The sequence below is a fragment of the Pocillopora damicornis genome, chromosome 3 (genome assembly GCF_964200805.1).
Source record: "Pocillopora damicornis chromosome 3, jaPocDami1.2, whole genome shotgun sequence".
Lineage (NCBI taxonomy): Eukaryota > Metazoa > Cnidaria > Anthozoa > Scleractinia > Pocilloporidae > Pocillopora > Pocillopora damicornis.
The window spans coordinates 1,307,074-1,321,645 of record NC_142672.1 but is presented as its reverse complement, the minus strand read 5'-3'; the positions used below and the strand labels follow the sequence as shown (position 1 = coordinate 1,321,645).

General features: G+C 37.4%; 2 protein-coding genes across 2 annotated transcripts; both read right to left on the bottom strand.

Annotated features, from left to right (window-relative positions):
* Positions 1-1,077: 1,077 nt before the first annotated feature.
* Positions 1,078-5,843, bottom strand: LOC113669161 (melatonin receptor type 1C). The gene has a single exon (XM_027185163.2). It carries the CDS (start codon positions 3,595-3,597, stop codon positions 2,578-2,580), a length of 1,020 nt encoding a protein of 339 aa, XP_027040964.2. The 5' UTR covers positions 3,598-5,843; the 3' UTR covers positions 1,078-2,577.
* Positions 5,844-6,902: 1,059 nt separating this feature from the next.
* LOC113669123 (uncharacterized) lies at positions 6,903-10,057 on the bottom strand. The gene is made up of 3 exons (XM_027185120.2): positions 9,754-10,057; positions 9,185-9,300; positions 6,903-8,032 (listed from the first exon to the last, which is right to left on the bottom strand). The coding sequence occupies exons 1-3, from the start codon at positions 9,935-9,937 to the stop codon at positions 7,850-7,852; spliced, it is 483 nt and encodes a 160-aa protein (XP_027040921.2). The 5' UTR covers positions 9,938-10,057; the 3' UTR covers positions 6,903-7,849.
* Between the last annotated feature and the right edge of the window lie 4,515 nt (positions 10,058-14,572).

Sequence of the window (14,572 nt, the reverse complement as noted above, 5' to 3'; positions counted from 1 at the left end):
CCTACGTTTCTTGGCGTCGTTTTTGTATGGACGTATGAAGCAGATTGAAGCATGCCCCCAATGCGGGAGCGGATAACATGACTGGCACGCTCGTGTTTGGGCAAGCTCTTAGAATTTTATTAAACAACTAATACGGTTCGCTCAAATTTGTCTCCTGAGATGGGTGATGTGCTCAATACCCGGCACAATACAGGGATCTCCGAAAATCCTTTTCAGGCCACAGTGTTTGAAGAAGGTTGTAAAATTTGTGATTTTTCCTCATATCTGTTGTGATCATGATAAATCGGATAAATGAATGTTTTTCTCGCCATACTGGGAGTCACTGGTAATTGTTGATAGAGATAGTGGTAACAGCTTATCATATAACCTAAACAATCAACAGCCTGTAACGATTCGTTTAACCATGGTATTTAAAATCACACCATTTGTTTTCTTGCTGGGTTAGTTCACAAAAAACTCAAAATAACATACTGACCAATACTTAAAATCTAATTCAGCCTGTTTTCGATTCCTCATCCTAAATCAGTAAGCGTGGTTTTCTAAACTGCCTAAACTAGATGCTCCTTCATTTCATATTGTCTATCAGTAGCAGTTACCGACCACCTTACTCGCTTTTTGATCGTAAGCATCTGTGCTTCGGAGATTTCCATCCCGCTGTCACTGATGGTGTTGTAAGCATATTTTGGGATGGCTTTTTCAATTGGGTATGTGTTCCAGTTTACTGGGGGTAATGATATTTGAACTTAACCAGGTTCAAAACAGTAACGAGTTCTGTTCCATTTAATAGCGCTTTACGAGGGTCTCAGTGGGGTGATGGCTTTTACTTCTACTGATTAAAATTTTGGCCATTTTATGGCTAAAATTTAGTTTGACACTCAGATTAATGGCATATCGTAGATAGTTAAAACTTATGCGGTTAACTTCTGTAGCTATCGAAAGTTAAAATGTGCCAAATTTTAAGCCTACCGGCCAAAACGTTTTCTTTGCTGTTTTACGTCTAACGGTTGACCCGTTGAAACCCTCTTTTATGCTTACCCAATCAGCTGCTTAAAACACACTCACACACATACGAAACAATTGGAGATTGAGCTTTTAATGATTAATCTTATTAGTTGTTGAAACAGTGTTAAACGTCCTCACCTAAAGGTATTTACAACAGTTTATCACCATAACTACACAGTATTCCTTGTCTTGATCTATGAACTTAAGTCTAATTCTGTAGTAAATATTTTTTTTTTTTCGTTTTTATTAGCTATGAGTCTGTCAGTTGATCACTTAATTTTCGGTCCCTCTATCATATATTATTTAAATATTCTAACAGTTCATCACCAGCAACCATTAGTCAAACCTTTTTACTTTCTTGGGATAAAATTTTACAGTTTCATTATCTCGAAGTCTCCAAATATAATCACAAGCAGCATAAGTCTTGGTTCATTCCGAACATGTAAAACTCCATTTAAAAACTTGAAAACATTTAGCTCTTTTTGGGTCATTTTTACTTCTATGAAGAGTGACAAGGAGTTCGTTTATTTTATAAATCATCATCATGATCATTTTACACCTTTACAAGAAATGTTGTTGAATCCTAACATCATAACTCAGCTCCCTTACGTGTCGATGACAAATGGGTTGCAGTATTGTAGCCGAATCTGATATCATTCATCGCTCAAGAAGAAAATTATATAATAGCACCTTATCACAAACCATTGACATCAGTTTGCCTGGTCTCGACATTTTTTGTACTTCTTTTTTTCTTTATGCAAGTCCAAATCCTAAAGAAAGACTTCCTTCGTAATGAGTGGCATCCTTTTCTTTTTCATTTGAAGACTAAGCGCTAAGTTTACCATTCTTTGAGTTATACTTTCCTCCTTAGATAGTGTGTAAATATGTTTAATAACGCAAATTTACTTGTCTTCATGCACAAAAAACACAGTAATTGAATGAGTGTGTATTGTAAACATCGCAGAGTGGTAAGAAACGTTGTCAATCAAATGACTGACATAGAATCGTAGCCTTCCTGAGTTTAATCAAAACCCACGTTTCAAATGTTCCATTTAGTTTTCGTAGAAGCTGACACGAGGACGCTTTATCGAAGCATTTGCGGAGTAACTGCATTCACTAATCTTCAATAACTGTATTGGAAAATGGATACTGTGCAATTCTAAAGAAGCATTTTTCAAGAAATTTATCGTTATCAAAAGCCTGTCACAGAAACAAACGTGAGCAAAAAAATGATTGTGCATCTGCTTCACTAGTTATCAAGTAAATTTCAATCGGTTCATGTTGTAGTAAAGACTGACACTCACGCTCCGACACTGATGTGTAGAGTCTTCAGACCTCAGTTACGTGAAAAAAGCCCCAGTTAAAAAGGCGACTTCAGGTCAAAATAGTTTCAGTGTAAGAGCATACGGGCGTCACTGAAAAAACAATTTTTAGTGACGAGGTTCTAGCATAGCTAATTACTGTAACTAGATATTGATGTTTCCTTCAAACTAGGAAAAAAAGTAGAAGCTCAACTATCTTACTTTATTTTAAGGCTTCAACAAAGAGCAACCGATTTAAATGTCAAGTTATTTTCTAAAGCACAGAGCACTTACTCTCCTGCGTCTGTGGAGTGTCTTCAGTGGATTCTTGCGTTATGTCGGCTCCACCGCTCCATTTAAATAGCTTCTTGTATTCGTCTCGGAAGGTCTTGTTCATGACGCCATAAATGACCGGGTTTATCACTGTACTCAACTGACCCAAAAATGTGTACATCACGTACACCTCACGAGGAAGGTTCCAGCCTCCTTGTCCAAACCCTATGAAATCCACAATGGCAATCGGTGTCCAACAGATTAGGAAGGCGCAAACTGTAAGAAACAAAGTTTTTGTCACATTTATCTCCTCAACAGAGATCCTTGCAGCGTTTGGCTGGTCTCCTCGGCGTCGCAAGCTATGGAACCGTTTGTTATGCTCTTTCAAAGCTTTGAAAACGTTGTAATAACAAAACGAAAGCACCAACATGGGAATGAAAACGAACATGTACCCGAGTAAAGTGAAAAAGTCGACTTCGACGACTTGAAAACAAAAGAACTTCCCCGCATGGTACACATAACGATGGTTGGAAGCAAGATAAGGTACTGGTTCAACGAGAGAGACGAGCCAAATAACAGCAATCATGATACGAGTGTTCCTTGTGCTGAAGATCTTCTGGTAGTTCTTCGGACGGACGATTAAAAAGTACCGATTTACAGCGACCACGGTTAGCGTTAAAAGTGACACACAAGCCAGCATGGCTATAGCATATCCTTGAAGCTGACAGACAAAATTTCCGTAAGTTCGTGTCCCCGTCACGAGGACTGTGAGGCACGGCGGCTGGCATATGGCTGCCATTCCGATGTCGGCAAAAGCAAGGGAAACGATAAAATGGTTTGGAATTGTTCGGAGATTTTTGTTCCTCCACACCATCCACAAAACTAAAGAATTCCCCAGCAGAGCTGTGAGAAGTAGGACGGCGCAAACAAGCGCTTCCATAACCACAACTCCCGTTTGTCTATCGGCAAGGAGTACTACGTACTTCTCAAGCGACGGATGACCGGCTCTGTTTTGAGACATCTGGAAGACAGGGAAATTGTTTTTCAGCTCAATTCCAGTAAAGAACAGGTCCTCAAAGGTTTGTCGTGACGAATCAACAGTAGAAAATGAAACAACTGTAAAGATAAAAATAGGACGTGTTTCTTGGCTTCAGATCTACTCTTTTGCTTTTGAAAATGAAGCAAGGCCACATCTCGAGAGCCGCTTTATGCTGTCTCTTTCAAGACAGATGGCCAATTAATAGCAATTACTTTGCGTCTTGTTTATCTTAAAGAGTTATCTTTTTGGACAATGCTATCGGTTGAAAGTATTATGTTTTGTCAAAATTTTTTTTCCTTTCAACCATGACTGTCATTTCGATCTATTGTGCTTTAGAAGGCCAGGTGTCTGTCCACGACAACAATACAATTAAAGTCTCTTCGTTCACTTCATTTATATCAAACTTAAAAAAAATTTAAGCCCGCAAAAATTTCTTATACTAGAAATCAGCCTTTATTATTCATTGGCTGATGTAACTGATGAGCCGGAGGCAATTAAGTTTAAGAAAACAGTGCAAGAAAACAAAAAAGACAAAAAACGCTAAAGACGCAACTGCGTCTTGAGGTACGGAAATGAGATGCAACGGAAAAGTTCTTTTCTATTAGAGATTCGGCACATCATGAAATAACTAAATAGTGAGATCGGATTACTCTTTCATGCTCGCTGAAGAGTGTACTTTCTATCAAGAAACCTTTGCAAATACAGTCTTTGAGTGTTCTTGGTGTCATGATGGGCTGTTAACATTTCTCGGCTCTAAGCAGTTTTAAAGCGCTGCAACTCCCTTGTGCTCGCCACCTCGTGAAATACTTGCAATCTACGGTGTATGACTAAAAAAACTTTGTGTTAAATGTTACGTTTTGGTCACTTTGCCGAACGAAGTCTTTCAGAGTCGCAAAGTGCTGTGTAAATCTTTGCTTTTTGTTTTGGTTGGCTAAAAAATATATTAATTTACGCCGCCGTGTCACATGTTTTAAAAGAAGCTTTCAAGTTGTAAGTGCCAAGGAAACAATTAAGGTACATTAAGGCTTATTGTATAGTTATAACAAGCAAAATTCAATCGAAAGAAGATCCAGAAAATTCGATTTAAAACGACAAAACGCTTAGTGTACGAGTATACATTGACAGAATCAAAACAAGCAACATTGCAGTTATTCCTTGCGAAAATGCCTTGGTTGATATGTTGTTTACAATGGCCAAGATCATCTATATTGTTAGGAAAATGATTATTTTTTTTAATGAATTCTGCCGAAAACGAAAGAAAAAAGTACTTGGCAATTTTTGCACAAGAAATAAACTGAAAAAGACGGTGATGATTTTTAAAAAACAAAATTCTGAAAAATTACAAAAGACACTTCTTTATCATTATTGGCTGACACAGATGAGGTAGTTTTGTATTTGTTTCTTGAATTATTAAGCTTTCAAATGTATTTTAATTGGAAAATGATAGGAGAAATCATGGAAAGGTCATGAAAGCTATGTATAACTGGTTTCCAAACCTTTCAGTCGAATCCGTTTCCTGTGTAACTTGTATTTTCATTGCTTAGTCTGGCTAAGATTAATATAAGACCTTAATTTTTATCTAAAATTCTAGATGTCTGTTTCCAAATTTTTTTTAGCTTATTAGCGTTATAGAAAGTGTTCAAAAAATGTTTGCCTTTCGTTAGAGTAGTTTTATAAGGCAGGTGATTAATGTATTGAAAGAAACGTCTTTTGGGCCTTCTTTTCAAAATCCATCCAATCACTTGGGTCCATGGCATACTCCTATAGATACTATTAGAGACTTGTGGTGAAAAAAAACTATAAGACATTTGAAAATAAATTGAAAAAGCTATTGACAAACGGAACAAGAAAATCATATCATGAATTAAATCATGGAAAGATCCGTCTGTAAACCATAAATTGAAAAATCGTGGTTTGGCCAAGAATGTCAACTTAATTATTTGACAACATCTCTAAGATGTAACAGTTTGTAACTATAAAAGGAAAGTAGGAGAGAAAATAGTCAAAAATAATAACGATTAATCACTCTACAAATTAATTAAAAGTATTTCATGAAACACCTGACTACTACTTTTTCCTTTTGACGATCAAATCCGGATAAATGTAAATAATATAGGCCGGATTGTCCTATGACAGAAAGTTGGCTTTTCCTGTTGATTTTGATTCGTGAAGATAGGTTTCAGTGATTTATCCATTTCGTAAGATCCACCGACGGTGTGTAGAATCCGTTTTCACCCTGAGACATCCTGGGACAGAAGTTGCCCGAACTTTGTCGCGTTCATTACGCTGGTATATAGAATGAACCTCTAACAGCTATATGTCGAGAAGTTTTGCATATCAGTGGTCAGTGTATCACGTCGAAAGTGCTTTTGATAAACCCGCTGAATTTGGTGGGGAGTGATGCAGACATTTCTGCACAGACTGACTGAATACTGCCCCAGTGTTACTACAATGAAATAGTCCATATCCGTAAAATTAGATGGTATAATATGACCTCCCTACACCCTTCAAGGAAGCAGTGCTGTTCTATTTCCCCGTTCACTAGTTCGCTAGTTCGCTTCGTATTATAGATAAACACGAAACAGATATATTTTAAACACCATTCGTCATGAAGCTGTAGGACGGAGTCGTAAACATCTATCGATCTACAAGCTGATAAACCATAAAACTGATAAGCTCAACATAATTGTAATAACGATTCCTTAGTTCAAAGGGCTTGCGAAAGAAACAACGAAAACATGATTAGTTTAGAGGATATGAGTTGTCATAAGGAGCCTTGAGTAATAGATAGGCCTATTGTTGTAATTTTTACTCGACTGATAAACAATGGAATACACTCGGACAATGCTCTCTAATTTTTAAAGGCTTTTTTTCCGCTAATTGCTCCGAGAAAACAAGTTTGAAAGCCTCAAAGAAGGGCTCTAATATGAAAAACTTTTGCCACAAAACGATGGTTTAGTAAAGAAGTAATCTGAAACCACCCTTAACTTAGAGCTGGATCAAGGAGTGGTTGATTGACACTATCAAGCGTTTTCTTTGCACCTTCTGTTGGCGGTTTTTCATTAGTGATTGCGTTCGCCGCGCCCTAGCGGGACCGAGTGAGCACCTGGTCATAACAACTAAGCTTTGGAACTGCAATTGGAAAACAAGAAAGTACGTAAAACTTCTGATTTCCTCTCACCTCCGGGGACCCTCCGGAGCCAACGCGAGGAGAGAACATAAAATGAAAAGAAAAAAAAAAGAAATCCGGAAACAAGACGAAAGGAAATATACAAGTAAGGTGAAGATAATTTTAAAAACTTTTATATTAATCAAATATGCCTTGTAATAAATAGAGGGGCATTTACATTAGCTAAATAAGCAACTAATATCAACAATATCAAGCTATAAAAGGCAAACATTGCTACTAATTCATCTTTTTCAGTTAAGAATTGTTTCAAAATAATCCTCGTGGTTTAACATAATCCATCTATATTTATTTAAGCTACACTTAAATTACTTTCATTTATTCTTATCAATTACGCTTGGTAATTGAGCGTATGAAAATGCAGATAAACTCCACATGTAAATTTTTAAGAAAGAGCCTCAAAGGAAAAGCACATTTTCCAAGAAGAATAAGATCTGAAATATATAACCACAATTTGGCATTGTAATTGACCGGAATTCGCAAGTCCCTCTCTCCCTTCGTCCTTCCACCACCCACCCCCACCCCCTCAGAAGCCTCCATCGCACAAATTAAACTATTTGTTCACCCTAAGATGTGCTTCGCTTATACAGTAAATAACTGATTTCAATCACAGTTATTGCTTATAGTGTCACTTAACCTTATAAGATGTCTATATAATATTTCTAGTCTCCTTCAGGAATATTTGTCTGGGAGAATTATCTCTCCCGAGAAGCGAACGGTGTTCCAAGGCTAAGTTCTGAGAGAAGTGAGAAATTGTTTATGTCTCAGAACTAATATAAATGAGAGAGTATTTCCAAACTAAATGGAAACCGTAATGTTTATCAACCTTCAAATTAATATTCTTTGCAGAGCGCAAAACAGAACGCGTACACTCAGCTTGTCTTCGTGCACTTCAGCTCAGGTTTATCGATCTGTCTCTTGACGCGCTTAAACCAATCACGCGCTAGTACTTGATGAAATGTCCATAATTGAGTCTAATTTCTACGATACCTAATACCAATTTATATTAATCATTTTGAAAAGGCTTTGAGTAAAAAGACCCACAACTTATACATGAACACATTTGCGCTTCTTGAAATGAGTTGCTACGTGAGAGTTACTCGTTAGTCCAATGACACCTTGTGCATCTGCCATCAGGAATTTGTCTGCTGTCTTGGATTTAAAAGTGATATAGTTATTGGATGCATTACCCAGGTAGAACACGTGTGAATTTGTCACAGAAGACGAATTCTTGATGAAGGAAGAAAAAAAGCAAAGGTCAATTAGAACCAGTAGTTGACAAACGTGAATTATAACTTGTTGACGCTCATAATTCAATGGTGCGGTGTTCTTTTATAAAGATAATCAGTGATTTGGTTTTCTCGTTATCCAAGGAGAATCTTTTCCATGGTCATTCTCTTAGTTCCTGAATAAAAGATTGTGGTGTGGTACAAAACAATAATCAGGTAGCATCAGAAGCATAGGATGCAAAAAAGGGGGTAAGTTTCCAAAGAAACTGTAGTGCTGTACCGGTGGGGGAGTATAACAACATGATGATTTGAATTTATCAAATGATTGGCCCCCATTAAGAGTTTCTTAAGTTGACGTTTCGAGCGTTAGCCCTTCGTCATTTGCTCTGACAAAAGGCTAAAGCTTGAAAAGGTCGACTTACTTTATCAACTCAGTTGATACAACAAAATGATCTAACTAAAAGAAAAATAGCTGTGGATCAAAACAAAAGCAATATGCTCCAGAATGAGAAAAAAAATTCAGCAAAAAAGGGATTGGGAATACTTGGAAATGAGGTACTTTCAAACAATTACAAATTACGTTTGTAAAAAGAATAGGAGGAATGTAAAGTTTTGAGCTCGGTAAATAAATGGAGAACGAAGTTTTTTCGTCTTGTCATGAGCGTGGGACACGGAAAAAATTGTGAGTCCCCGCAGGGAATCGGAGCGCGTAATCCGGAGGTCTGACGTTCGATTCCTCGTGGGCACTCTGGACTTTTTCTTTATCCCACGCTCGTGACAAGACGAAAAACAACTTTGTTTATTTCTTTACCGAGCTCAAACTTGCCAAAACAGAAACATGACGCTATCGATGATTTTTAGAAACATGACGCTATCGACATTGCTGATCCCAGTAGTATGTAGGACCTCGCTCACCCTTGAGTCTCTGTGGCTCAGTGGTAGAGCATCCAAGGTTCGATTCCTCATGAGGACTCACAATTTTTACCTTTGTCCCACGCTCGTGACAAGACGAAAAACATCTTTCTCCAATTACAATTCACGTTGTATTAACCAGCCTATTATGTTAATTTCAGTTTGAATGACAGGTATAGAGTTCCTGATAATTGCGCTAGTAGATGAGAAATTACGTACCATAACGAAGATGTAATCTTACCTCTAATAACACTTTTCCTGACTTCACTGTTAAAATGAAGGTACGGTTCAAATTCCAACGTATAGTATATTTTAATTTACCAAGAGCCCTATCCACTTGTCGCGTGAAGAAGAACACTGTTTGTAAGTTCAAAAAATAATAAACTAGTATCAAATAATAAACTATATATATATATATATATATACCTATAATGAAGGTGTCTCTGAATTTATAATAAACTACTAAAGACTTGCATAAAGACGAATCTTGACTAGCTAACTGCAATGAAATAGTAACACAACTGGAGGTCTTGGTAACCTTATACGTCAGAAATTGTTGCGGCATGTTAAAAATAATTTGGCAATTGATTGATACAATTTTAAAGGAGACAAACAAGAAAGAGTGATACTGTCGATCTAGCAGAGAGGTAAAAGAAAAAGATATGAAAAATTCTGGCTTAAGTCAATAGCCAGCAATGAAAATAGCATTGAGATTGATCGATTACATCAGTGGCTTGCAAAGAGAAATTGATGATCTTGAACCACTGCCCTGTGTTTTCATATATGTTCGATAAAAATTGTATACAATACCAGTGGAGGGCTTCTTGCCGTATTGTGCTGTGAATGACACATCTACTCTGCCGTTGGTTGTCATTTCTGCTTTCATGAGGGCTGGCGCTAACAATTCCCACCTTAGTTTTGAACGCAAATCACATGTTGCATTGCGCCAACTAATTTGAGAAATGGATTGATTTCTGGCTGGAATCCAAAGCATTCCTGCAGCAATGAAAAGGCTCTGAAACAAATTTGAAATAAAATGCTTAAATTTACCGAGGGAATTCAAGTATCTAATTTAGGGACGGGCACCGTGGAAATATTGGAAGGGGCGGAAGGGTTATTCACGGGTAATTAATAACGCATGAATTCTCAAATTCATGCGTGAAACGGGATCAGGATCCCCTTTTTGTTGTAAATTGGTAATTTGAAATAGAGACTATTAAATCTAAGAAGTGGGTTGAACAATTATGACCCTTTCTTTGGGCTGAGCATATCGGATGTTCAGAATTTGGCTCAACCTCGAAATATCATCAGGTGATCATGTAATCTTGGAGGAATCACGCAAAAGCAAATAAACAACAACGACAACAGATGGCAAAAATCGGGGTATCTATTTATTCAGCTTTGGCCCTTTCCTTCAAGGACACTTCAGAAGGACGGAGGGGGCTTAATTGAAATGTTGATAAAATGCAATAACTCATCATATCTTGTGATCATGCAGACTTTGGGTCTATTCGATCCCTCTCAGGTGTATTTCGTTTTTTTCTTTCTTTCTTTTCACGAAAAAAATCGAAAATGAAAAAAACAACAACAACAACAAAAGAAGCCAAAAAAAGAAAAAGAAAATGAAAAAAACGCTTGATCGAAGGAAACCAAGAAAGAAAATTGATATATAAGCAAAACTGTAAAGGTTCAACATCCGAGCAAGTAAGCAAAATATCCACCATCACCACCCCCACCATTCCTCTACTTGAAAGCTTGAAAAGTGGACCCTATGGTCCTCAAGATTTGGGTTTAACACAACGTCATCTAGAAACAATCAAAACCAAACTCAGTGTTTACTGAAAGGAAAAACATTTTAATGTCTGCTGAACCCCTTCGGCCAACTTCAACTGTTCAGAGCAGTGTGTGAGACTGGTTTGACCTCATGATGTTGTTGTAATATTAAGTCAACTGAGAGCTATCGAAGGCGAATCAATTTGAATATCGAAGAGCAGCATCTCATTAATGTTTCAAATACACCCTATTGTTTATGAAAACTCGATAGACGAACTTAACCACTGAATTAGACTGTAAGTGCTTTGGTTAGAGGACCTTTGGCTAAGCTTCAAGATTTATCTTTTAAATGATAAGGTTATCTCGTTTGTTTCTATTTAATATGTTGATTGGCAAGGAAACGATAAGGGAAATAGATAACCTGATTGAAGAACTAAAGCCATTTGAGGCTGATGCCTAACACGTGCCAACACGCTTATACGTGGGTAGTTAGCAAAGGGCGTAAACACACCTACCCTACCTCAATTCGAAACTTGGATAATTTAGGTCTGGACAATATTTCACCCATTTTCTTCATCAGGAAAATTCAAATTCCATGCCACCCGTATGAATTGATAAAATACTTTCACGTTTTTCATGCAATGACAAACACCCTGCCGGATCGCTTACGGGATGCAATGCCCATCGAATCCGAACTGATTTCCCTTAATCCTTCTTGAAAAAATGAAAAATAAAAGGATAATAAGAAACATGAATGTAAAAGGGTATGGATTAATGCAACGATCATTTTTCAACACGCCATAATGACGAATAAAAAGGTCTAAGTCTAAAAACTCATCTAAAATTAAACTTAGCGAGTGACACTTAATACGGCAGAGGTTCATGAGAAAAAGTAAACAACTTTAAACTAAAAATAGCTTCGATATCTAGAATGTAGCAAGCTAATTAAGAGCTACAAGTCTGTCATAATGCATGTAAAATTCAGCACAAAAGGTGACGGTTTTACGAATAATCATGCTACCAGAACAGCAAAAGAAAGCACAAGAGAAGTATTTCAATTTTAAACAAAAGATTTGTTTTCAAGGAAATCAACTTTATGCAGTCATACAGGTTGATAGACAGCCAATGTGGATCTCATGTAGACGACTGTCGCTGATTCGTTTCTATGGAAATGAACTGCAAATCATCATATGAACGGAAATTAAAACGTCTTCATGTGCAATGACACGCGAGAACTAGGATCTTATTTTACTCGTCCCCCCCCCCAAAAAAGCGGAAAAAACAAATCCTTCATCGACTTCCGCAACGCATCCGATGCCTTGAGGAAATTTTAAGATTTTGAAACTTTTTCACTCTTTTCGTCCAACATTTTATACAATGACGGCCAAGTAAGGAACTGCTGTTTATAGGACTGAAGAGCATTATTTAAATAGAAAATGATTTGCGATTAAATGAAAATCAAAGTTTCCTGGAGAGAAAATACAGTTGCTCACGACAAACGCCGGGATCGCAGCTCACCCAGGCTGGGAATAATTCTTTTAAAGTTTTCTAATTGTTGCCGCCTTTTTAACGAGAATCACACGAAATTATCGTCTCAAGGGTAAGAGCTAGAATGGAGAAAAGAAAATTAATTAAACTGTTCATTTACAAAGTCTTGAATCGACGTCCCAATCATTTTTTTTTATTGTTAATATTGGCTAGATCACTGCTTAGAGAAACTTTTAAACGATCAAACTTCAAGTCGGGGTGGAAAAAAATGTACTCAGCAGGTCGTTTGACACGACTGCTCTAAAGCAGATTTAAAAAAACTAATAAGCCTCGAGGTATTCACTTAATTGATTGGTCATGCTGAAGTAAAATGAAATCGCAACCCTTTAGCCTCAATTTTTTTTAATGAATCCTCTGACTTTGTTACTTCGCATGAATCGGTAAAACCAAGTGTCTACAAACGTTATTGTGCAGCTTGGGTTATGGGAGGTTGTTTAAGTTAAAAGAAACCAGTGGTATATCTCTCGAACTACCTTTTAAACAGTGGCATACCCACTTGAACGGTTAAACTCGAGATGACGTAGGAATTTCCATCAGCAAGTGATTAAGCTAAATCTACTAATCTTGTTAGAGGTACTTACAAGCAATATTGTCACCATGTTGAAGGTCACGCTAAGATGTTCGGAGTATCCTCGGACAGAGTACCAAAGGAGTGGAAAGGTAGCAACTTTTCACGTCATGCATTTCAAATTCAGACTTTTATAGAGTATAGTGAGCAGTTCAAGATCATGTCGGAAATGCTTCAATAAAGATTTAATTACTGCAACGTGTCGGTGGTGTTTCCCTTCGCGGGAAAGCACGCAGACAAAAAAGGATCGTCCAAAAGCGGGTCTTCGAGTGTTTTCAGTACTTCTGTATTCGCACGAGAATAATTATGTTTAATATAAACGGTACAGATCAGTCTAACCACATTTAATAAACCGCTTGGATTTTAATAGGACACCGAGATGAAGGATGGGTCAATCTGCTTCTTCCTCTATCAGTTTTGTTCATTGGAAAAATCGAGGAGGCCTATCAGACTTCGTTTCAAAACTAGAGCTTATCTTTGACAAGAAAACAAACATGTATTAGTGTTTCAGGAAAGGCTAAAGGAGATCCTGTCTTTAAAACACGGAGTGCACGTGCTGTGCTCGCATTCCCCTTGGCATGGGGTGGGCGCACCACAGCAGGTTTGGTTGGAGGTGCCGACAATTCCTTGTACTTGTGGTCCTTTATCAGACAAAAATACGCCATTATCCGCTCTTGCTTGTAGACGTGGCATCCAAACATGCGCAGATATTGATTGATATAAATTGCGGTGTTTTAAGATGTATGTATAACCACCACAACGAGTCTTTTAAGCCTCAATATTTTAAAATTTGTGTCAAGAGGCTTTAATTTGTTTTTGGGTTAGCCACTGACCAAAGACGTTCTATGGACAAAACTGCTAACTTTAACCCTTTAACCTTTATAATGCTTTTAAACTTTATTGTTGACAAACCCCCTTTATGAAGGGTTGAAATAAACGGCTTTGGTCACGATTTATTAGCTATCGGCGGGAAAAAGAATTTAACTTAGCCTCATAACTAATTAAGTGGCTAACTGCGGCATGAAGCAAAGTCAAAATACCGAAGATTTCGCAAATACCAATGCATTCTACGCGCTCATATGCAACTCTTTATTTTGATTCATTATAAATCTGAGGAGCACATGGCATCTTTGTGAATTGCGCCTACAGGTGAAAAGCTGTCACTCAAGGAACTTCAAAATCAAAATAAAACAGTGGGAACATTCTACCCCCAAATCAATCCGTTGATTACGATGATGTCTATCGAGCTGTTGATAGCGATCGTCAGTGATAACCGGCGTGTGAACATGATATGACAGGATAAGGTGAAATACCCTGTCGATTTGCGCGCGCGTTTATTCAGTTGCCGCAAACTAACGTTTCTGGTCGCGCCGCCCACTTCCGTTCCCACGCTAATCACATACTCGTAAGTTTAATGATATCGCAAAAAAAAACAAACAAATAAAAGAATTACCGATTTAAAAAACGCTAGCAAACAAAAAAGCTGCGGAAAGAATTCCACTTGAATACTATCTTAAGTTGCAGCTTAGTTGAAGTTCTTGGCAGCTTTTACGAGTTCTTGCGTTTTGTTTGATGAATAAAGAGTGTAAGTTTCTAAAGAAACAGAGCTCTGACGAAGGGCTATCGCTCGAAACGTCAGCTTTGAAACTCTTTACGGTTGGCAAAATGCGTTTTCAACTTGGTTGATCATACTTGATTATCCTTTATGATGTTTGCTTGTTTGTATTCTTAAAGTTCTTC